Source organism: Thamnophis elegans, chromosome 14 (genome assembly GCF_009769535.1).
Source record: "Thamnophis elegans isolate rThaEle1 chromosome 14, rThaEle1.pri, whole genome shotgun sequence".
NCBI classification, from domain to species: Eukaryota; Metazoa; Chordata; class Lepidosauria; order Squamata; family Colubridae; genus Thamnophis; species Thamnophis elegans.
The window spans coordinates 6,592,855-6,616,840 of NC_045554.1; the positions used below are offsets into that span (position 1 = coordinate 6,592,855).

Genomic DNA, 23,986 nt, shown 5'->3' on the forward strand with positions numbered 1-23,986 from the left:
CAACATAAAAGAAAACACATATTACAAAAATTAAAAGGGACATTAACTAAAGTATCCAAAAAAAACCCCAATTGTTATATTCAATAAAATTTTAAACATTAAATTAAAATTAACAACCAAATTAATCCTATATTTTATTCTTTTCAAGGCAGGCTGGCTTGCTGGAAAAGCCAACTTTTTAGGGTGCGTCGGAAGTACCGGAGGTCGGGGATTATGCAAAGCTCCAGGGGCAGCTCATTCCAGAGGGAAGGCAATCCCACAGAGACAGCTCTCCCCCTGGGGGTCGCTAGCCGACACTGGAAGGAAGGAAGGAAAGGAAAGAGGAAGGAAAGAAGGAAGGAAGGAAGGAAGGAAGGGAAAGGAAAGAGGAAGGAAGGAAGGAAAGGAAAGGAAAGAGGAAGGAAGGAAGGAAGAAAGGAAAGAGAAAGAAGAAAAGTGGGAAGGGGAGGAGATGGAAGGAATGGAGGAACAAAAAGAAAGGAGAGGAAAGGGAAGGAAAAGGGGAAGGGAAGGAAACAAAAGGAAAAGATCAAGGACTAATTTTGGAATTGATACCTATTTCTCTTCTCCTTTGTAATCAACTGTCATGACGCTGTCATAGTTTTGATAATTTTCACAAGGGAAGATGATCTGGAAAACCAAGATCTGATCTACCATGAGATTGTATAAAACTGTCTGGGGTTGGGAAGGGGAGGCGGGGGGGATCAAATCCGCTTCTCTAGCAGACCATTTCTGCAGATGTAAGTACACACTGGCTGAGATCACCTATCGTTAGCTATGGTTTCTGCCTTCAAATCCTCATTCCTCATCCTTAGAACCAGCTCTGGTTGATATTCCTGAAAATGACCGGCAGCTTCTTAACACGTTGAAATAGGAAACACACCCAAACTAGAATAAAGTTTGCTTCTTCTTGTTGTTTTAAGAAAAAGTAAAGGTTCCTTTCGCACATATGGTGCTCATCTCCGTTTCAAAGCCAAAGAGCCAGCGCTGTCCGAAGACGTCTCCGTGGTCACGTGGCTGGCATGACTCGATGCCGAAGGCGCATGGAACGCTGTTACTTTCCCACCAAAGGTGGATCCTATTTTTCTACTTGCACTTTTTATGTGCTTTCGAACTGCCAGGTTGGCAGAAGCTGGGACAAGTCATGGGAGCTCACTCTGTTATGCGGCGCTAGGGATTCGAGCCGCCGAACTGCCAACCTTTCTGATCGACAAGCTCAGCGTCTTAGCCACTGAGCCACCGCGACTGAATCCCGCAAGAAAAAGTAAACCTCTTTAAAACCAGGATAAAAAAAGGGGGGGGAACTTTAGCTCCACCTTCATCAATGATCTGGCTCCACCCACTGTGGTCCTTTTCTTCCTGCCAAAACATTTGTGTCACTTTTGCCCCTAAACGTTTATGCCCTCCAAACCGTTCCTTAAACCCCCACTAATGGCAGACGATTCAACAAACCAGGGTTAAACTAACCGTAGTTTAATGCGCTGTGCAAACACAGCCCTGGGAAACCTACCTTCAAACCGTAATAATGGAGGTGAACCCAATGCTCTTCTGCTTGCCTTTTCTGCAGGAATTCGTAAGATTGAACTCGACGCTGGCGGGCCTGCTCTGATTCTGGCCGGGAGAACCTCACCTGAAAAGAGACCTTTCCTGTTATTATTATGGGATGCAATCAAAATTCCCTATCGGATGAGAATGGCCTAAGGCGCCCACTTTCAAAGAAAAACATGGTATATTAGAAAGTAAAAAAGATGTCACAGGCTAGAGGAACAAAATAATAATTTTTTAAAAAGCAAGTAATTTTCCCAACACAAAACTTATTGTGGTCGTATATCGAGGACCACATCTGTACAAACTGTTTGCCAGGAACCCAGATTTTGCTTCCTGTGACTGTGGGGAAGCCACAAGAGTTGTAAACGCGAGGATCGGTCCAAAATTCACTTTTTGGGGGGCAGTTTGGAAGGGTCACTAAACAGTTGTAAGTCGAGGAAAGCCTGCATATTCCTGGGAATTAAGACAGGTGTCAGAGAACATCTTGACGTACCGTGATTTGCTTGACGTCTTCCTCAGCCTCATCCTGAGAAGAATCCCCATCTATGATTGGGGGGAAAAAGTAGATATTAAGCAGAAAGCATCTTAACAGCCAACAGTTGCTGCATGTGGGAACATGCACAAACCTAGATCAATGATCAAAGCTGTAAAGGAAATGTGGGAAAATAGCTTGTTTTACCCCATTAAGGGAAATTGGCTCTATTTTGAATGCCGGTAAGCTGGATCTTTGCGGCAGCAATCTGATTAGCAATATCACTTAGACATATATACTGCTTCACAATGCTTTACAGTCCTCTCTAAGCCGTTTTTCAGAGTCAGCCTCTTGCCCCCCGATAATCTCGGTCATTATTTTAACCATCTCGGAAGGATGGAAGGCTGAGTCAACCTTGAGCTGGTCAGGATTGAATTTCGGGCAGTAGGCAACTTGCAATATTACATTCTGATAGATAGGTAAGATAGGTAGGGAGGTAAGTATAGATAGGAAGGTAGGTGGGTAGGTAAGTAGGTGGATGTATGTATGTATGTATGTATGTATGGATAGATAGATGGATGGATGGATAGATAGGGATGGATGGATGGATGTAGGGATAGATGGATGGATGGATAGATAGGGATGGATGGATGGATGTAGGGATAGATGGATGGATGGATAGATAGATGATAGATGGATGGATGGATAGATGGATAGATAGATGTGGGGATAGATAGATAGATAGATAGATAGATAGATAGATAGATAGATAGATGATGGATGGATGGATAGATGTAGGGATAGATAGATGGATGGATGGATAGATGGATAGATAGATGTAGGGATAGATAGATAGATAGATAGATAGATAGATAGATAGATAGATAGATAGTAGATGGATGGATGGATGGATAGATGTAGGGATGGATAGATAGATAGATAGATGGATGGATGGATGGATGGATGGATAGATGGATAGATAGATGTAGGGATAGATAGATAGATAGATAGATAGATAGATAGATAGATAGATAGATAGATAGATAGATAGTAGATGGATGGATGGATGGATAGATGTAGGGATGGATAGATAGATAGATGGATGGATGGATGGATGGATGGATGGATAGATGCAGGGATAGATAGATAGATAGATAGATAGATAGATAGATAGATAGATAGATAGATAGATAGATAAGATAGATAAATGATAAATAGATAGATAGGGATGGATGGATGGATGGATAGATAGGGATGGATGGATAGATGTAGGGATAGATAGATAGATTAGATTAGATTAGATAGATAGATAGATAGATAGATAGATAGATAGATAGATAGATAATTGATAGAGAGAGGTAGATAGGTAGGTATAGATAAATAGATAATAGATGTAGGGACAGATGTAGGAACAGTGAGAGACAGAGAGATATATAGACATAGAGAGAGAGATGAGGTATAGATAGCTTCACAGCCCTCTCTAAGCGGTTTACAGAGTCAGCCTCTTGCCCCCAACAATCTGGGTCCTCTTTTTACCCACCTCGGAAGGAGGGAAGGCTGAGTCAGCCTGGAGCCTGGTGAAATTTAAACTGGCAAATTGCTTAACCATGCTTCACAGTCCTATAGTATGAAGAGCTAGGCCATAAGAATGGGGAATTTGGGGAGCTGAAGTGCCCCCCATGTTGGCTGTTGAATTCTGGGCCTTGAAAATCCATACACGTTGGCTGAGGAATCCGGGGAGCCTTCAAGCATTAAGGGCGAAGCTAAACACAGCCAGCCATTTTGAACACGGAAGCTGGCAATCTTCTCAGACCCAAATACGGAGAAGATGGCGCCCTACTTACGCTCGTTAGCAGCTTCGCGTTCTCGGTATTTGGCATCCGCTTTGTCCAAGTAGGCAAAACTTGGCCGCATTTGCAGGATCCCATGCAACGGAGTCAGGTGAAGCTCCCCTGCAACAGAATAAAGCAGGATAAGTGTCATCTGTATTGTCATTGTACTTAAATACAACGGAATTGGTTGGTAAGGATAAGAGAAATAGCAGAGAGTGGATCTAAAACAGCATTTCTCTAGCCCAACAATTTTAAAGATGTGTGGACTCCATCGCCCAGAATTCCGCAGTAGGTATTGCTGGCTGAGAAGAGGAAGTCCATGCATGCTGGCTGAGGAATTCTGGGAGTTGAAGTCCACCTATGCTGACTGAGGAATTCTGGGAATTGAGGTCCACCTATGCTGCCTGAGGAATTCTGGGAGTTGAAGTCCACCTATGCTGCTTGAGGAATTCTGGGAGTTGAGATTCACCTATGTTAACTGGGGAATTCTGGAAGTTGAGGTCCACCTATGCTGCCTGAGGAATTCTGGGAGTTGAGGTCCACTTATGCTGACTGAGGAATTCAGAGAGTTGAAGTCCACCTATGCTGACTGAGGAATTCTGGGAGTTGAGGTCCACTTATGCTGGCTAAGGAATTCTGGGAGTTGAAGTCCACCTATGCTGCCTGAGGAATTCTGGGAGTTGAAGTCCACCTATGCTGCCTGAGGAATTCTGGGAGTTGAAGTCCACTTATGCTGCCTGAGGAATTCTGGGAGTTGAAGCCCACCTATGCTGCCTGAGGAATTCTGGGAGTTGAGGTCCACCTATGCTGACTGAGGAATTCTGGGAGTTGAAGTCCACCTATGCTGCCTGAGGAATTCTGGGAGTTGAGGTTCACCTGTTAACTGGGGAATTCTGGGAGTTGAGGTCCAACTATGCTGCCTGAGGAATTCTGGGAGTTGAGGTCCACCTATGCTGCCTGAGGAATTCTGGGAGTTGAGGTCCACCTATCCTGGCTGAGGAATTCTGGGAGTTGAGGTCCACCTATGTTAACTGGGGAATTCTGGGAGTTGAAGTCCACCTATGCTGCCTGAGCAATTCTGAGAGTTGAAGAAAAAACATCTTAAACTAGATGAGGGGAGAAACCCTGCTCTAAAACAAAGGCCGCTCCCAGGGAGATGGAATTTGGGTGTAATGACAAAGCAAAGATTCCCGCCTTCTGTGCGTTGCACTAACAACAATTCTGCTCAGGTAGAACGGCGGTAAACTAGGCAGCTACATTCATTCCACCTGCTAAACCTGGTTAGATACTGATGGGGTTGGAGGTGTCGTAAAAACGCAGCTGTTTAGTAACCCTCTGAAAATGCAGTCTATGATTTAAATTGTTTAAAGTTAGTTTAGCAAGGAGGAGCTAAGTTCAATGTAAAGATGTTATCAATTTCTTATTCTTTTTTCCAATATATTTTAGACTGTTTTTGTTAAAAATCTATACGGTTCTGGGAAGTCGGGGGGAGGGAGGTTGGGGGGTGTTGGGGGGGAGCGTGACCCGTCAAAACCGCGCTCGACCAAGCTGCGCCCGATTAAACCGCGTTGCTGTTGTCATCAACAAGGCAACAACAGCCAGCGCGGAGAAAGAAGGGCGCTTTAAATAGCGCTTTGAAAGCAAGCCGATTCAACTTAAGGTAAGGGTTAGGTTAAGGGTTAGGTTTAGGGGGGTTAGGTTTAGGTGTTAATTTTAGGTTTAAGGTTTACAGCGTGCTTCTGTCTCTGCGCTGTTGTCGCCCTTTTGATGATGTCAGCGACGCGGTTTAGTCGGATGTGGTTTAGTTGAGCGCGGTTTTGTGGTGGAACCGGGGGGGGGGAGGGATATATATCAGGTTTGACGAGACATGTTGGATTTTAATGTAATTTGACCCCACATGTATACTGTTTTCTCTTATATTTTCATTACTATTATTATTATTTCTTTAAAACTAGGATATGTTAAGCATATTGACATGTAGCGGAAATACACCAATGAGAGGAGGAGTGGGAAACAGAAGGGAGAAGAAAGATGGGAAGAGAAGGATAGGAGAGAGGGTAAGGGGGGAAGATGAGAAGGAGTGGATTGTAGAGAGAGGAGCAGTAGAAAGGGAGGGGAAGTAGAGTAGAAAAGGATGATGGAGGGAAGATAGAAAGTTGGAGGGTGGTAGAAGAAAGAGGTGTATGGAGAGCAGAAGAGCTATAATGGGTTTCTATTTCTCTGGGCATTGTTGACAAGAGGAACTGATGCAATTATTATTTAATACTATATGATACGGGCTATGTATAGTATACATGTGAGTGTGTGTTATGAAAATGAAAATAAAAAATATTTATTAAAAAAAAAATGCAGTCTGTGAATGAACTCCATTGCTAGCTTGGATGCTCCATTTTGCACCAGAAATCCGAAGATTTGTGGGGCCTTTTTAAAACAAAAATAGTTTATTTTGGGAAGCCACAAAGGCAGGGCATTAACAACTCACCTCTTTTGTAGATAGCAGCAGCGTAGCGTGAAATGTTGCTGGTGGTTTGCGAGGAACAGAACGTCTGCTTGTCCATCAACTTCCTGGAAAACATGGAACAGAAGACCTCAGTGAAAGGGCAGGTGGGAATGATCTTGGGAGACCATAAGAGACAACGGTCAGATAAGACAGGCGCCAGGCCTGCAGTTATATCCCTTTTCGGATCTTTGGCCTGCCACACACTCTCTTATTTCATTATGCTGTTTCATTAGTGAGTAGTTGGGAGGGGGGAATAGAAAGGAGTAGAATGGTGGAATGTGTTGTTGTCTTTCTTTTCTAGAAGCCCAAGGTCATCTTTTGTCTCCGCACCTCTGCACCTGACCAGAACCAGCTGGGTGGAGATGCCAGCGTGGAAGAAGAAAATTGGACCATGTGATGGATTTGTGGGTGTGGGGGCAAGATCATGAACTTTCAACTGGGTGGGAATCCGATGTAAAGCCCTACATGGCTTAGGACCAGCGTACCTATGAGACCGCCTACTGCCACATACCTTCCAATGGCCGATAAGATCCCACAGGATGGGCCTCCTTCGGATGCCATCAGCCAGTCAGTGCCGACTGGCGGGCCCCCGGAGAAGAGCCTTCTCTGTGGCTGCTCCGACCCTTTGGAATCAGCTATTTCCAGAGGTCCGGACCTTGCCCACTCTCATGGTCTTCAGGAAGGCTGTTAAAACCTGGCCCTTCCGGCAGGCCTGGGGCTGTTGACCTTATTGAACGGTCCAGCCACGACTAGAACGAATGTGTGTTGTGAATTTTAAATTCTTTTTCTTTTTCTTTTTTCTCCATTCTTTTTTTTCTTTCGCTTTGTAAGCTGCCCAGAGTCCTGCGGGATTGGGCGGCCTATAAATATTATTATTATTATTATTATTATTATTATTATTAATAATAATAATAATAATAATAGCTTCCAGAATTGAGATTACACAGATGTGCTAAGTTGTCCAACTTATTAAATTGGAACTATAAGGATCGTTTTGCCTTGAACTCTGAGTTAATTCTGCATGATACTTGGAACGCTGACAACAGGATTATAGCCTGCAGTTGTATAACGGGTGAAGAACGGAAGTTCAGATGGGTCCCTCCCTAACTTCTCAGAGGGTAAAATGGGAGGGAGGGATTTGTACTTTCAGACTTGCTCAAGATTCCATTAATGTAGCATTACAATAAAATAGAATTAACTCATTGTGTTGTCTTTCCTGTCTGGCTCATTTAGTAGGGCAAACAACTCAAACGAAAGAGGGGGAGCTCACATCGCAAACCTCAATGATGGTCATAACCTGAGGACTTCCTAAAAGACTCACAAGGTCAGTGATGGCGAACCTTTTCGGCCCAGAGTGCACAAAAGCGGAACACGTGTGTGCATGCACCCAAGCACAGGAAACACAAAGACCAGCTGGCTAGAGCATGCATGCCTGTTTTTTTCAGGCAATTTTGGGGGCCGTTTTCAGGGGCTCTGGCACCTGCCAAGACCAGCTGGCCGGTGCGCACGGCCGCTCCAGAAACCAGAAGAGCAGCTGCTGATGGTGTGCGTGCCCACAGAGAGGGCCCTGCGTGCCACCTTTGGCACCCATGCCATAGATTCGCCATCCTGGCTCTGGGTAGATTGCAGAGGGAAGTAACGAAGATTAGGGGATTGGAGGCTAAAACATACGAAGAACAGTTGCAACATTGGATATGTCCACTTTAAGGCAAAGAAGGATAAGAGGTGACATGGTAGCAGCAGTGACGCAGTGGCTAGGGTGCAGTACTGCAGGCCACTTCAGCTGACTGTTATCTGCAATTCGGCTGTTCAAATCTCACCGGCTCAAGGTTGACTCAGCCTTCCATCCTTCCGAGGTGGGTGAAATGAGGACCCAGACTGTGGGGGCGATATGCTGACTCTGTAAACCCCTTAGAGAGGGCTGAAAGCCCTATGAAGCGGTATATAAGTCTAACTGCTATTGCTATTGCTATTCTAGTATTTTCCTCTTCTACGGGGCTTAGTTGACTATCCATTGATATAATCTTTTCTGCAAATATGTGATCATAGACAAAATACCTCGGTGTACGCAGAAAGGGAGGAGGAAAATGCTTAATGTGTTTATTGGGTATGTCTACTTTGATGAAAAGAAGGACAAGGGGAGACATGATAGCAGTCTTCCAATATCTCAGGGGCTGCATCAAAGAAGAGGGAGTCAAACTATTCTCCAGGGCACCTAACTATAGAACAAGAAGCAATGGGTGGAAACTAATCAAGGAGAGAAGCAACCAAGAACTTAAGGAGAAATTTCCTAAGGGTGAGAGCAATTAACCAGGGGAACTGCTTGCCTCTAGAAGTTGAAGGTTGCTCCATCACTGGAGGTTTTGAAGAAGAGATTGGATGACCCTTTGTCTGGAATTGCATAGGGTTTCCTGCTTGAGGAAGGGGTGGTTGGACTAGAAGACCTCAAAAGGTCCCTTCCAACTCTATTATTGTGTATCAACCTCCCAATTAAAAAACCCTGACCAAGATGGGGATTCCACCCAGTTGAACCCGGGCCTCAATGCAAAGGCAATACTTACGATGAGTAAGTGTTGGTCTCGTCCGTACAGGTGCCGTCTACGTTGAGGGCAATTTGTTCCCCTTTGCTTCGACAGTAGTTGGAGTTCGACGTGTCAATGGCCATTTCCAGTTCAACCTGAATAAGAACAGGTGGTCCGATCAGCTCAGCAGAGTGAGTAAACGCAACCCTTCATAAAAACTGCCGAATTTGGTAAAAATGAGACACAAGCTGCCTTGTCAACTTGGAAAAAGCATCTCAAGTTGCCATAGGCAAGGGGGATGGGAAAACGAACTCTGCAGCTGTGGCGAGGCAGCAGAGTCAGTCAAAACAAAAGCACATTCCAGTCATATCTCTGTCAAGGCTCTCTCCGCGGTTATCCACAGTGGCCAGAGGGGAGTGATCTCTACAACCGAGAAAATTGCTTCTTTGGAGAATGAGACTGATGGCACACCTTGGGGTGGGGGGTGGGGGGAAACAGGATCAGAGCTGGAACATAAATTTTGTGGAGTCAGAGTTGGCTTCACTTGGAAGTGCAGACGTGACACTCCTAATAAATAGCTGGATTTCTTTTGAAGCTTGGCTCGCGGCTCATGATTTAATTAAAGCCTTGGTTGGAACCCTGACACTGCGTATTTAAATAGCAGATTGGGTATATTAAACCCTGGAGGGATGAATAAACTTTTCCTTTAAATAATAATTTTATTCAAGATCAGATGTAAAAAGATAAAAGCGAATACAAATTTAATAAATAGCAATAATACAAAATAGGAGGACAAAAAAGTAGAAAAAGTTATCACGAATCCAAAGAAAAATAGAAAACTAAAGAGTAATGTTGCCAAAGAAAATAAAAATATAAAGAAATGATTTTCATTTTTTTAAGTACGCATATCAACATTAATAACTTATCACTCACACTTAAAATACAACAAATGATCTTTGTTATATCCCATCTTGTATTTATACACAAATCCTTCAGATCGAGTGCTTCTTTGAAAGTTATCACAGATCACAAACCTATCTATTTTATCCCTGAGCAAATAAGCCTTTGAGAACGAGAGTTGAATGGCCAATAAATTTAAATAATGCTTGGTTTGATCAAAAGAATCCTACCTGTTTTTGGAAAAGTTAAGACTGGGTGTCAGTGTGCACAGCATTACTATTTTGAGACAATATTCATCACTGTGGAGAGTCACACTTAGTGAAAAACCACAATAGCTTTTGCTTGGCCTGATACATCAAAAAAAACAAAAACTAGTTATTCTGGTTTCAAAACCATAGTTTGTCTCTACATGTTCCATCAACTCATCCAATTAGATGTGCTTCATAAAGTACCTTTATAAGCAAAGTGTCAGGCGTGGAAGCCATCTATGGAATGGGACTTCTGGCCTGCCACTTTTACTGCTGTGGGGAATTCGGAAGGGGAATGATATGGAGTATGGGAGATCTATACTCAAAATAACATTCCTTTCTCAGAGAGTCAAGGATATCTTGCCCTGCACCTGGAGTGGTGTGCCTGGAGGCATCTCCAGCTGGGATGGTGATTGATTGGGCTATGGGATGGACATGGGGGTGCAGGGGAAAGGGCTTGGACTTTCAATTGGGTGGGGAAAAACCTGGAAGCTTTCAAATTTGGGTTTCCCCAGATGTGCCAACATGACATCTCTAATAAAATGGAACTTTAAGCCTCGGAGTTTCCTTTCATTGGGGGTGTTACCTGGAACCCTGACACAGGACATGGCTTAATGAGAAACAGCAAGAATCTCGTATGCACACAATTGGGAAAAACATACACACACCAACAGAAGATAATGTGATAAAAAAATTGGAATTAACTGAAATGGACAGGCTTATAAAAGAGCTAAAAGACAAAGAAGAATCCGATTACTACGTAGTATGGGACTTATCGTATAATTGGTTAGAGGAAAAAAAGAAAAAAAACAGGATAGTAACAAAGAGAAGAAGAAAGATCAAGAAACTACAAAACGAATACAAAACCGCAGAATCAATAAGAGGGGGAAACACAAGATAGATTGTAGGTGGAGTAAGAAATATGAGAGGATCAAATGTATAAAGTACGTACAAAATATGTATATAGATATGGATATAGTTATATAAGATATATATGTATTGATAAAGGAAACACAATGGATATGTAAAAGATGTAAGATGTGCTGCAAAGATGATATGATTGTATAAATAAATAAAAATAATAACCAAAAAAAGAGGGAAACATTAAGTACCAATTCTAAGCAACCAACATTACATTTTATTCCGTTATTTCTAAACAAACCTTTACTATCTTTTAGCCATCACACCAGGGTTGAACAATCTTGAACCTTCACTTATTTTGAATTATAATTCATTTCAATCCTTCGTTATTGGCTGTTGTGCTCAGGACAAGGTATAAACGATAATCCAAAATACAGGAAGGACAACAGATTTTCTGACCTTACCACCACTTTAGTCCAGCAAGAAATTGAAATTTCTAATAACAGTGGGATAACAGATTCTTAGAAAGGTTTAAACCAAATGGTTTCTCCCCACCATTAAAACTTCATCTTAAGTTTTGAAACAACCTTTTAATTTTTTTTTTTAAAAAGGTTTTAAAGTGGCATCCAACCTTCTGTTGCTTCGGTTTGATCTTCGCCGAGAGATGAGTAACCTCATTGTAAGTCATCGAAGCCGGACGAATAGGATACTGCAACGAATTTCAAGACGCAACTTCAGTTAGCTTTTAAAAGACCCTTTCAGCGGTTTTTCTTTTTAAAAAAAACTTGCATGGAAAATATATATATATATACCTGGAATAGATACAGTTTTTCCGATAGACTTTTAGCCAGGTAGACATCAATCTAGCAAAAAATACAGAAGACATATTTCAAGATTATTTTTTATTTTACCTACTGGATCTTTGATTTTGACCCATCATAAGGTATATGGGATGTGGTGGCTCAGTGGCTAAGACGCTGAGCTTGTCGATCAGAAAGGTCGGCAGTTTGGCGGTTCGAATCCCTGGCGCCGCGTAACGGAGTGAGCTCCCGTGACTTGTCCCAGCTTCTGCCAACCTAGCAGTTCGAAAGCACGTAAAAAATGCAAGTAGCAAAATAGGAACCACCTTTGGTGGGAAGGGAACAGCGTTCCGTGCGCCTTTGGCATTGAGTCATGCCGGCCACATGACCACAGAGACGTCTTTGGACGGCGCTGGCTCTTTGGCTTTGAAACGGAGATGAGCGCTACCCTCGGGAACAACTAACACCTTAAGGTGTCTCACCCAAAATTACAATTGCCAAAAGAATAAATCAGTGCATCAAAACAACTAGAAAAATGATGCATCGGTATAAAAATAAAGGGAATACATAATAAATTGGAAACCTTTTTTTCCTGAAATGCAAGAAAGCTGGCATAATTGAAGCAGGGAGTTTGAAAAAGGATTTTTACTTCGTAACCTTCGTAATTTCAAAGGGCTGCTAAGGATATATATGTATATTTTCTACAGGAGGAAAAGCTACAATCTATATTTACAAAAATGACTATGTGTGTATGTTCCGGCATAACTCTGGAACGCCTCAAGCAATTTCAACCAAACTTGGTACGCAGATGACTTACTCTCTGGGAAAAAATAAACTGCGGGGGATAAGACACCCCTAACACCCCTTGGGGTGTGTGTTCTGTTAAGATACAGCCTGTTGTGCCTTCAAATGGATTCTACTGTACAGCGGAGTGGAGTTGCCACGGTAACGGCTTCACAGTATTCCACAAGGGAACTCCCTCAGGTAAGGCGGAAAATCCAACATTCGAAATTACGTTTGGTCCGGACAGTTCCCTCCTACAAATAAATACCCGGGGAACGAGTATCAGCTAGTAAATAGTAAAAATTATTATTTTTTTTTTTAAAAAAAATGCACTACTTGCCTCTTGTATAATAGGGTCATCTTCCTCATTGGCCATAGTAGCATTGAAAGAAAATTGGCCTCGCGGTGTTGCTTTGCGTTAAAAACCTAAAACAAAACACACAACCATCACAATTCTGATCTCTTCAAACAAAGCTTTCACATAAAAGGCAACCAACAACATAGAGGCAGTTCTCGACTTACGACCCCAATCGAGCCCCAAATTTCTGTTGTTAAGCGAATCACTGCAGTTGTGAAGTCAGGAACACGGTTGTTACGTGAATCTGGCTTCCCCTTTGACTCCGCCCGTCAGAAGGTCGCAAAAGAGGATCACACATAACCCAGGGGTGCTGCAACCATCGTAAATGCGAATCAGGTGTCAAGCATCCGAACGTTAAATTGGCTGAATAATGAGGATGCTGCAATGGTTATAAGCGTGGTGGGGGAGGGGAACAGTCCCAAGTCCCTTTTTTCAGTGTCACTTTGCAACTTTGGTCACTAAGTGAGGACTCCCTCTCCCAAGGAACACACCCACTTGTGTAACACACAATCACAACCACAAACCTTCCTACCAAAATGAGAACTGCTTCTTGGTTTAGCTTCTCTCGGCTGAGCCAATTACTACCAACCTGCCTTCCGTTGAGGACCTGTGTACTGCAGGAGTCAAAAAGAGGGCTGAGAAAATATCTACAGACCCCTCACATCCTGGGCATAAATTGTTTCAACTCCTACCCTCAAAACGAGGCTATAGAGCTTTGCACACCAGAACAACTAGACACAAGGACGGTTTTTCCCCAAATGCCATCACTCTGCTTAACAACTAATTCCCAACAGTCAATAATTTATTAAGCCTGTATTACTATTCTTCTCATCTTTCCTATTACCCATGTCCTTTTCTACTTATGACTATAACCATGTTGCTTGTATCTTTACAATTTATATTGTTTGATTTGTTTCCTAGTATGATTTGATTGCTTATTAGTAACCTATGACTATATCACTACGTGTTGTATCTTGTGATTCTTGATGAATGTATTCTATTTTATTTTTCTTTATGTACACTGAGAGCATCTGCACCAAAGACAAATTCCTTGGGTGTCCAATCACACTTGGCCAATAAAGAATTCTATCCCATGCCATGCCATGCCATGCCATTCCTATTCTATTTCTTATTCTAATTCTTCTTCTATTCTTCTTCTTCTTCTTCCTATTCCATTTCTATTTCCAATTCTTCTATTCTTCTTCTTCCTGTTCCTATTCCATTCCTATTTATAATTCTTATTCTATTCTTCTTCTTCTTCCTATTCCATTCCTATTTCTAATTCTACTTTTTCTTCCTATTCCATTCCTATTATTTCTTCTTCTTCTTCTTCTTCTTCTTCTTCTTCTTCCTATTCCTAATTCTTATTCTATTCTTCTTCTTCCTATTCCATTCCTATTTCTAATTCTTTTTCTTCCTATTCCATTCCTATTCCTATTTCTTATTCTATTCTTTTTCTTCCTATTCCATTTCTATTTATAATTCTTTTTCTTCCGATTCCATTCCTATTTCTAATTCTTCTTCTATTCTTCTTCTTCTTCCTATTCCTATTCCATTCCTATTTCTAATTCTTTTTCTTCCTATTCCATTCCTATTTCTATTTCTTATTCTATTCTTCTTCTTCCTATTCCATTCCTATTTATAATTCTTTTTCTTCCGATTCCATTCCTATTTCTAATTCTTCTTCTATTCTTCTTCTTCTTCCTATTCCTATTCTATTCCCATTTATAATTCTTCTTCTTCTATTCTTCTTCTTCTTCCTATTCCATTCCTATTTCTACTTCTTCTTCCTATTCCATTCCTATTTCTAATTCTTCTATTCTTCTTCTTCCTATTCCTATTCCATTCCTATTTCTAATTCTTTTTTTCTATTCTTCTATTTTTCCTATTCCTATTCCTACTTCTCCTTCTGCTTCTCCTTTCTATTCCATTCCAATGCAAGCAGCCACATCCTGGGCTGCTGTTTTTCCCCAGCCCTGATCAGGGTTAGATCAGGGTTCGATGCCAAGGTGTCTTTAACCCGGTTTAAGAAACCAGGTTAGTTTCTTAACATGATGCAACCTTTGCAAAACAAAAAAATAAATCCCGGACACGGCCAGGAATAGCTCCTTAGTTGAAGCAGGCGGGATCTCTCTCTCTTCCGGGAAGGGATGATCCACCCAAGGGCTTGGAAAGGCAGGGAGGGAGGAGGGCCCAGAAGGGGCAAAGGGGGCTCTCCCACCCCCCCAACTTGGGACTTTTAACCTCTGCAATCCAAAGACCCCCCCCAACTCACCCCACCCCCACCCACCCAGGCCTTGCAAACCCTCCCAAGATCAAAGCATGCTCACCGCTTTGGTTGCAAACCATGCAAAGCCTGGGATGGGCTGGAGGAGGAAAGGCGGGGAGGGGGGGCTCCGGTATCGGCCCCCCACCCTCTTCTTGAACTGGGCTGCAACGTGCACGGCAAGCCCCGGGCTCCTCTCGCTCTCAGCTCGCAGCCATGTTGCGGGAAACTCCTCCAAAGCACGTGGGAAGGGTCGGGGCCGCCTCCCGTACCCATAATGCTCGCAAAAAGCCTTCCCCACCACCGCGGGAGGATGGGAGCGGAGGGGAACGCCAGGGGGCGCTGTGAGCCTGCCTCTCCCAACATCGCGGTTCGCGTGTTTGAGCTGTAACGGTGCAGACGTGCCCGTTTGTGCGCGTGCACGGGGGTGCGGCGTTTGCAAAGAGACCCCCCATTTATTTGTAATTGCAAAAAAAATATTAAATAAAAAAAAAGTATTTGGCAGCGGTGGGATTCGAACCCACGCCCCCGAAGAGACTGGAGCCTTAATCCAGCGCCTTAGACCGCTCGGCCACGCTACCTTATGGAGAAAGAGGGAAGCTGCACATGGTATTCAATGGCTGCGAAAATTCTCTCTTATTTCTTTGCCTTCTCTTCCCCCCCCCCTTCCCAATTTTAGACCTGTCTCTTTCTCCTCCCTCCCCTTCTAAAGAGTCCAGATTTAAAGTGAAACTTGATTCTATGCGGGATCTGGCCGGAAATCTCATCTGCCAATTTTTATTTTTCTAAATATATATATTTTAAAAAAACAATATTTTATTAAACTTTTTTTTTAAAAAAAAAAGACCAAAAGAAAAATATATTTTTTGCAATTTCCTTCTGCACAACATTCCCACCTTGGTATGCATCCATTGTAAATGTACTTCTCCCCCCACTTATTTCAGCTTCCCTTTTTCTATAAATAGGATACTATTTATATATACAGTCCTTAATTTGCAATCCTTCTTTCCATTTACACACGTTCGTACATCTCTATGCATTGTTAATTTCTGTCTCCTTCATATAGTCTTTCCTTAAGCCTCGTGCCGTTTGGTACCACTCCTTCCATCCCATATAATATTCTGTTTCCTCCTTTTCTTTTATTTCTTTCGCAAATTTGTCCATCTCTGCAAATCTCTGCAGATGGACAAATGCATTTTTTTTAAAAAAAATCCTTTTAATTTGTGGGAAGTTATCATCCAGCCCTCTCCCAGAAAAATGAAACATCCTAGGAAATATTGAAAAGGCAGAATATTTCTCTGGATGTGAAAAGAAAGAAACATGTTTTAAAAGACAGAATAGCTGCCTGTAGCTTCCTGCCCACCCCAACTTTGTCAATGGGCCATTAAGAAGGCCAAGGTAGTCCACTTTACATAATAAAGAGTTCTCCCCTTCAGCTACAGGAAAGCATGATAATATTGGCCCCAACTGACCACATGGCATCTGAGAACTCAACCAAAACACAGCCTAGAGAGTTGCCCCTGCATGGCCCCATGGGAGTCTGACAACCAATCAGAATACGTTTCTTACACAGGAACAGGAAACAGAGAGGTGGGACTGAACAGGTTATAAAAAGCCTAGCAAGCCCCTCCCTCAGCCCTTCTCTTCTTCTCCACCAACATTGAAGCATGTGATCACCTTTTCTGTTTAGGGCTCAAGCCATGTGGCCCTGTCCAACAATAAACCATCTTTCCAAGCAGCCTCCATGTCTCCAGTGTCTTTTTCCACACTTGGAGCCGAACCCAGAAGGTCATTTCTTTCATCAGTCCCATATAGTATTCTGTTTCCTCCTTTTCTTTTATTTCTTTCCCAAATTTGTCCATCCCTGCAAATCTCTGCAGACAAACTGCTAGTGGTACCTATTTATCTACTCTCATTTGCATGCTTTCGAACTGCTAGTGGTGCCTATTTATCTACTCTCATTTGCATGCTTTAAAAATTGCTAGTGGTACCTATTTATCTACTCGCATTTGCAGGCTTTTCCACTGCGAGGTTTGGTAGGAGCCGAGAAGCAAGGATGGGAGCTCACCCGGTCGCGTGGCACTCAGGGTCTCGAACGCGGGCTACTGGCCTTCCAGCTGACAAGCCCAGCGTCTTTAACCGCTGAGCCACACCACCAACCACAATGCCCACCAATACCAATTTGATAGCACATAAGGAGTCAGTCGATCGATGTAAAGACACAGCTCCCTTTAAGAAGTCCATAATACTGGGGAAATGACCAGTACCGACATGGACGGACGCATAGTAGTGTATGGGACACTGTACTGGTTGAAGAACCAGATTAGGGGAGAGACCAGGTTGGAGTAAGTTTTTGTGGCCACTAAGCGTTGAACCAGACATCATGGCTGATAACCCACCAACCCTCCATTGATGGAGATCCTGAATCCGTTTTATTGTTCTAGAAGTCCCTCAAACTGCAGGTTTTAACTCCTTCACAGCTTAGAGAATCGTTTAAAACCCCACTGTCTGTGAATTCACGTGACGTACTGTACGTATTAAATTCGTTGTTTACAATTCCTTGCCCAACGCATACACAGGAAAGGATTCAGTTTATTTGGAAAGGGAAAATTGCAGATTATTTCATCATCCTCCAAGAGGTTACGAGCAGAGGGGAGTTGCTCCCGGTTCGGCAGAACCGGTAGAATAATTCAGTTCTGCGACCTAGGCCTACCACGCCACCAAACTAGTTCCCTCGCCACTGCTGGGCTGCCGCCATGTTTTCTAGGGACGGCGCATGCACAGTTCACTGTGAATTGTTCTGTAAATGTTGTTTTCTAGGGATGGTGCATGCGCAGTTCACTGTAAATTGTTCTGTAAATTTTGTTTTCTAGGGACTGCGCATGCGCAGTTCACTGTGAATTGTTCTGTAAGTTTTGTTTTCTAGGGACTGCTCATGCGCAGTTCACTGTGAATTGTTCTGTAAGTTTTGTTTTCTAGGGATGGCGCATGCGCAGTTCACTGTAAATTGTTCAGTAAGTTTTGTTTTCTAGGGACTGCGCATGCGCAGTTCACTGTAAATTGTTCAGTAAGTTTTGTTTTCTAGGGACTGCGCATGCGCAGTTCACTGTAAATTGTTCAGTAAGTTTTGTTTTCTAGGGACTGCTCATGCGCAGTTCACTGTGAATTGTTCTGTAAATGTTGTTTTCTAGGGATGGTGCATGCGCAGTTCACTGAATTGTTCTGTAAATGTTTTCTAGGGATGGTGCATGCGCAGTTCACGGTGAATTGTTCTGTAAGTTTTGTTTTATAGGGATGGTGCATGTGCGGTTCACTGTAAATTGTTCTGTACATTTTGTTTTCTAGGAACTGCGCATGCGCAGTTCACTGTGAATTGTTCTGTAAATGTTGTTTTCTAGGGATGGTGCATGCGCAGTTCACTGTGAATTGTTCTGTAAGTTTTGTTTTCTAGGAATGGTCCATGCGCAGTTCACTGTGAATTGTTCTGTAAGTTTTGTTTTCTAGGGATGGTGCATGCGCAGTTCACTGTGAATTGTTCTGTAAGTTTTGTTTTCTAGGGACTGCTCATGCGCAGTTCACTGTGAATTGTTCTGTAAGTTTTGTTTTCTAGGGACTGCGCATGCGCAGTTCACTGTGAATTGTTCTGTAAGTTTTGTTTTCTTGGGATGGTGCATGCGCAGTTCACTGTGAATTGTTCTGTAAGTTTTGTTTTCTAGGGATAGTGCATGCGCAGTTCACTGTGAATTGTTCTGTAAGTTTTGTTTTCTAGGGACTGCTCATGCGCAGTTCACTGTGAATTGTTCTGTAAATGTTGTTTTCTAGGGATGGTGCATGCGCAGTTCACTGTGAATTGTTCTGTAAATGTTTTCTAGGGATGGCGCATGCGCAGTTCACGGTGAATTGTTCTGTAAGTTTTGTTTTCTAGGGATGGTGCATGCGCAGTTCACTGTAAATTGTTCTGTACATTTTGTTTTCTAGGGATGGCGCATGCGCAGTTCACTGTGAATTGTTCTGTAAGTTTTGTTTTCTAGGGATGGCGCATGCGCAGTTCACTGTAAATTGTTCAGTAAGTTTTGTTTTCTAGGGACTGCGCATGCGCAGTTCACTGTAAATTGTTCAGTAAGTTTTGTTTTCTAGGGACTGCGCATGTAACCCACCCCTGGTTATGAGATTGTCAAGTTTGAGAACATCTGCTGTGAAATATAATCTTTCTCCAAACTACAACTGCATGTAATTTCAAGAAACTAAAATACGGAAAATCCGTAACGGGCGAAGGTCCCCCAAATAAAGATGCAGACAAAAATCCGTCCTTGAGAAAGTTTATTGAAAACGTATCACAGCAATTTTCTGCCTTTTTTTTTAATTTTCGCAGGGCACAACGTAAAGGTAATTCACAAGACTTGAGCTCTTTTAAAACTCTCTATGCCACCAGCTCGAACCCATCTGCCAACATCTAATGCTTGTTACTATTCCTTACTTACAGCCGGAGGCCCAGCGGGTAAAGCTGCTCAAAATACTACATTCATCGCCGTTTTACAAGATTCGTCAATCCGTCGAGCAAAATAGAAATTAGCAGACCCTTGTCAGTCAAATCCAGGACAATCCGATGGTCTTGTCTTTGCTGGACAGAGAGGTAGTAGTAGAAGCATACATCTAAGGCAGGGTGCAGAAGGAAATTGGAATTCATTGACAATTGGATTGAAAAGCAAAATACAACCCCAAGCAGGGAATCATGGGGTTTAGCAGGAAAAACCCCAGCTCCATCCTTCAACACTAGTCTGTCTACCACTGGGAATTTGGATCCGTTAGCAACAGGGTAGATTCAATTCCAGATCCCTGTCTTTTAAGAGATGCAAAACCAGAAAACTTTTTCCATTTAGCAAAGAAATGTAATCTCTACCGGTCTTGGATCCAGAATAAGGATCCCCTACAGAACACCCCAAGGCCAAATCAGAAGTGTTTTTTTTTTTTAAGTAGAAATCAAGACGCTACAGAGAAAGTTTGAAGTTCTTGAATTCTGGCAGATAATGATTTTTATCTATCTGCAGGGATTCTGTATTGGTAGAAATGGGTCCTTTTGAGCTACCATGGGTAATTCAGATGTAAACTGAACACCTTATCATCTGCTTTTCATTCTCTAGTAACCATTCACACAAGCGGATCCAATGATCCGGATTTGAGAAGCACATGTTAACAATTAATTGCCTAGACAAACCAGAGGAAGAAGTCCTACAATCTTGCAGGATGCAATGTAAAGATTCCAAACTCTTTACTCTTAAGCATTCCTGAACTCTGCAAGCTTCAGCACAACACATTTTTCAAGTAAAAGAGAAACGAAACTGTAATCTTGACATTTCCAAAATAAACATTTTTCTCTCTCTAAAACTGCCCGTTTTATTCCTTGTTCTTGGAAGAGGTGACGAGTTTATACATAAATGCATTGACATCATCAGTTGAATATTTTTTTAAATCGGCTTTACTTTATTTTTTATTTTTTTAAAAATGAATGCACTGGTTAAAATGACCGGTTAAAAGTTATGACCAAACCACTTCTGTTGCAGTTGAGGGCATAATGACTTTTATCGAGCCGTGTTTTTCTCTGCGGGACAGCAAAAATTACAGATTTAAGTATTGCTGTTACAGTACTGCAGAGTAGGCATGCACATAAGATAAAAGGAAAACTTTAATTAACCATACACCTCTCACCTGCCATTAAAGCAGCAGCCAAATTCTTCCTTCAGTTGGCAATACTTCTGAGCAAAAAATTGAAAATTGCAAAAACGTTTGACCCTCAAGAAAATGAAAACACAATGTGCAACATGGCTTTTTCCATCTCTCCTCTCTGGATATACCGTGTTTCCTCACAAATAAGACAGGGTCTTATTTTCTTTTGACCCCCGAAATAAGCGCTTGGCCTTATTTTTGGGGAGGTCTTATTATTTTTGAGGTGCAGGAGGCGGTGAGCATGGTCACTTCATGGCTGCTGCCATGTTGCAATATTTTCAGGGAGGGCTTATTTCAGTGGATGCTGCAAAAACCCGATTGGTCTTATTATCCTGGGAGGTCTTATTTTCAGGGAAACAGGGTACCATATCCATTTTTCATTCCTACCAAATTTTCTCTGCAGAAGTATTCTTATTTATTACAAGTTCCAGTCACCTCCAAAATTCCAAGATTGTATCTAAATTATTATTTGGAAATACAAACTTCTAACTTATCAGGATTCCAGCTTGATCATAAAAAAAAATGAACCATCAAGAGAATCGATATAAAATGGCATTCAAGCAAATAAGTCTTCAAGCTGCAGCCGGGGACATCCAGGAAAAAAATAATAATAAAGGCTACCACTACTTAAAAAAAACGAACAGTAAAATGTCTTGAGCTGCATTTGGTTCTGTTTGTGTAACGGTCAGGAGTAAAGAATCGGTTTTAAAGATATTTTTTAATCACTAAAAAAGTTTCTGCATCTGTAGACATGATAGGAGATAAAGCAATTTCCAGCTAATTTCCTTAAAATGGTTCAATTCTGTTAGACAGCCAATAATTCTGTGGTTTTACATTCAGCTGCAAAACTTCCTGTGTCTTTAATGAGTAGGGAGTTGCTCAAAATGACTTATGCTTGGTTAAATCACGGACCAGCCAAAGGTCAATCAGGAAAGGCTAGCGGATTCCTAGGAAATTTGCAATTGATTGTTAAAAATTTCCTGTCCTGGCCAAGATCGGTAACTGCTTGATGTGTTTCTCTATTCCTCATCTGTAAAATGGGTGTGCCAAGGCTTTCTTAGAAACTGCCTTTTGTTTGGCTCCGTTTTAGAATGAGAGGCATACACCATCAAAAGCCGTTTTCGTAATGTCTACATCAGTGTTTCTCAACTAGATGCGTGGCCATAAACTCCCAGAATTCCGCTGGCTGGGGAATTCTGGGAGTTGGAAGTCCGCACCAAGGTGGAGAAACAATGGCTTAAGATGTTAGAACCCAGACAATGGCTTTGATTATGGTCAAGAAGAAGAATCAGTGGCCCAGATAAAGGATCAGGCTAATGTAATTTCCTAATATAAACCCATTTTATTTTTCATTTGACTATTTAATTTTCAGAGATCGTTTCGAGTTGCACTGGTGTTTGCTGTGCCAGATGGCTCATTGACCTTAACGTAAAAACACAAAAGCAGCAGCTGTTGCTACAGATTAGCAGGACTAACCATCAATTTCATTAATCAGGGACTCTGAAGCAATTCAATTTTTAATCCCCATTTTAGAGCAAACTCATCTTGGCTCAGGGATGAAGTCAGCTAAGCCCCCATCCCAGGATGGATGTAAGCATAAAAAAAAATATACAGGGCTAAACCCTCTGAAGCTAGAACAGAACAAGAATTAGAATAGAATAGAATAAAATAGAATAGGATAACAGAGTTGGAAGGGACCTTGGAGGTCTTCTAGTCCAACCCCCTGCTTAGGCAGGAACCCCTATACTATTTTCAGACAAACGGTTATCCAACCTCTTCTTAAAATCTTCCAGTGTTGGAGCATTTACAACTTCTGGAGGCAAGTTGTTCCACTGATTCGTTGTTCTCGCTGTCAGGAAATTTCTCCTTAGTTCTAGGTTGCGATATATTGCAGGTCATCCTCAATTTAAGACCCTTCACTTAGCAACTGTTCGAAGTTGTAACCAGCCCGAAAAAGAGGACTTACAACCTAGATCCACAGTTTGGCTGCTCAGTGGCGTTCGTGGCTGTTTGCAGCATCCTGCCATCACGTGACCGTGTTTTACTATGGTTTTTGCTGAAATCCGGCACTTACTTTGCCAAAACCACACAGCCCCGAGCAAACGACGGTTGCAGAAAAAAATCCCAAAATCGTGACTCCTTGTATGCCCGTTTTAAGACTTATGACCATAACTGCAAGCCATTAAGATCATCACTCAAGAGCTGCCTGCCTGCTTTTAGAACAGTGGGTCTCAAAAAAGAATCTTTCTGATATTGAGATCGTCCTCCCTGGCTATCTTAACTTTCAAATAATCTGGGGGTGGGAGTGGGGATCCACTCTGAAATGCAAGCAAATAAGAAAATAGAAAAGATGTGGAGACTCTAGAAAGAGTGCAGAGAAGAGCAACAAAGATGACGAGGGGACTGGAGACTAAAACATATGAAGAACAGTTGCAGGAACTGGGTATGTCCAGTTTAATGAAAAGAAGGACTAGGGGGGACATGATAGCAGACTTCCAATATCTCAGGGGTTGCTACAAAGAAGATTTGGGGGTCAAGCTATTCTCCAAAGCACCTGAGGGCAGAACAAGAAGCAATGGGTGGAAACTAATCAAGGAGAGAAGCAACTTAGAACTGAGGACAAATTTCCTGACAGTTAGAACAATTGAACAACTTGCCTCCAAAAGTTGTGAATGCCCCAACACTGGAAATCTTTTAAGATGTTGGATAAGTCATTTGTCTGAAAGGGTATAGGGTTTCCTGCCTAGGCAGGGGGTTGGACTAGAAGACCTCCAAGATCCCTTCCAACTCTGCTATTGTATTGTATTGTATTTGCAAACCTTGGATCTATGAACAGGGAGTATCCACTAATTCCTACTATTTGCTATATTGCAACAGAATTCTCTGTGCTGATCATATACTGAGGATATCACCTTTAAACAAAGGACCAGTAACTGGAATGATTGTATTGAAATACCATAAAGAAAGACATATTTTTCTAAAAAAAGACCAGTTAGAACAATTGAACAACTTGCCTCCAAAAGTTGTGAATGCCCCAACACTGGAAATCTTTAAGATGTTGGATAAGCCATTTGTCTGAAACGGTATAGGGTTTCCTGCCTAGGCAGGGGTTGGACTAGAAGACCTCTAAGGTCCCTTCCAACTCTACTATTGTATTGTATTGTATTTGCAA

The 23,986-nt window shown here is 42.2% G+C and overlaps 1 protein-coding gene and 1 non-coding gene across 2 annotated transcripts in view; both read right to left on the reverse strand.

Annotated features, from left to right (window-relative positions):
• Positions 1–15,327, reverse strand: part of POLR3E (RNA polymerase III subunit E) — a 41,175-nt gene extending 25,848 nt beyond the window's left edge. The window contains exons 1-9 of the mRNA XM_032231193.1: positions 15,155–15,327; positions 12,807–12,892; positions 11,696–11,746; positions 11,515–11,592; positions 8,914–9,029; positions 6,335–6,417; positions 3,865–3,972; positions 2,042–2,091; positions 1,511–1,630 (exon numbers count right to left, since the gene is read on the reverse strand). Of these exons, the coding sequence (XP_032087084.1) occupies positions 1,511–1,630; positions 2,042–2,091; positions 3,865–3,972; positions 6,335–6,417; positions 8,914–9,029; positions 11,515–11,592; positions 11,696–11,746; positions 12,807–12,842 (642 nt within the window). The 5' untranslated portion in view covers positions 12,843–12,892; positions 15,155–15,327. The remainder of the gene's footprint in view (positions 1–1,510; positions 1,631–2,041; positions 2,092–3,864; positions 3,973–6,334; positions 6,418–8,913; positions 9,030–11,514; positions 11,593–11,695; positions 11,747–12,806; positions 12,893–15,154) is intronic.
• A 262-nt stretch (positions 15,328–15,589) lies between these two features.
• TRNAL-AAG lies at positions 15,590–15,671 on the reverse strand. Its single transcript has one exon. It is a non-coding gene; the product is annotated as a tRNA-Leu (tRNA).
• Between the last annotated feature and the right edge of the window lie 8,315 nt (positions 15,672–23,986).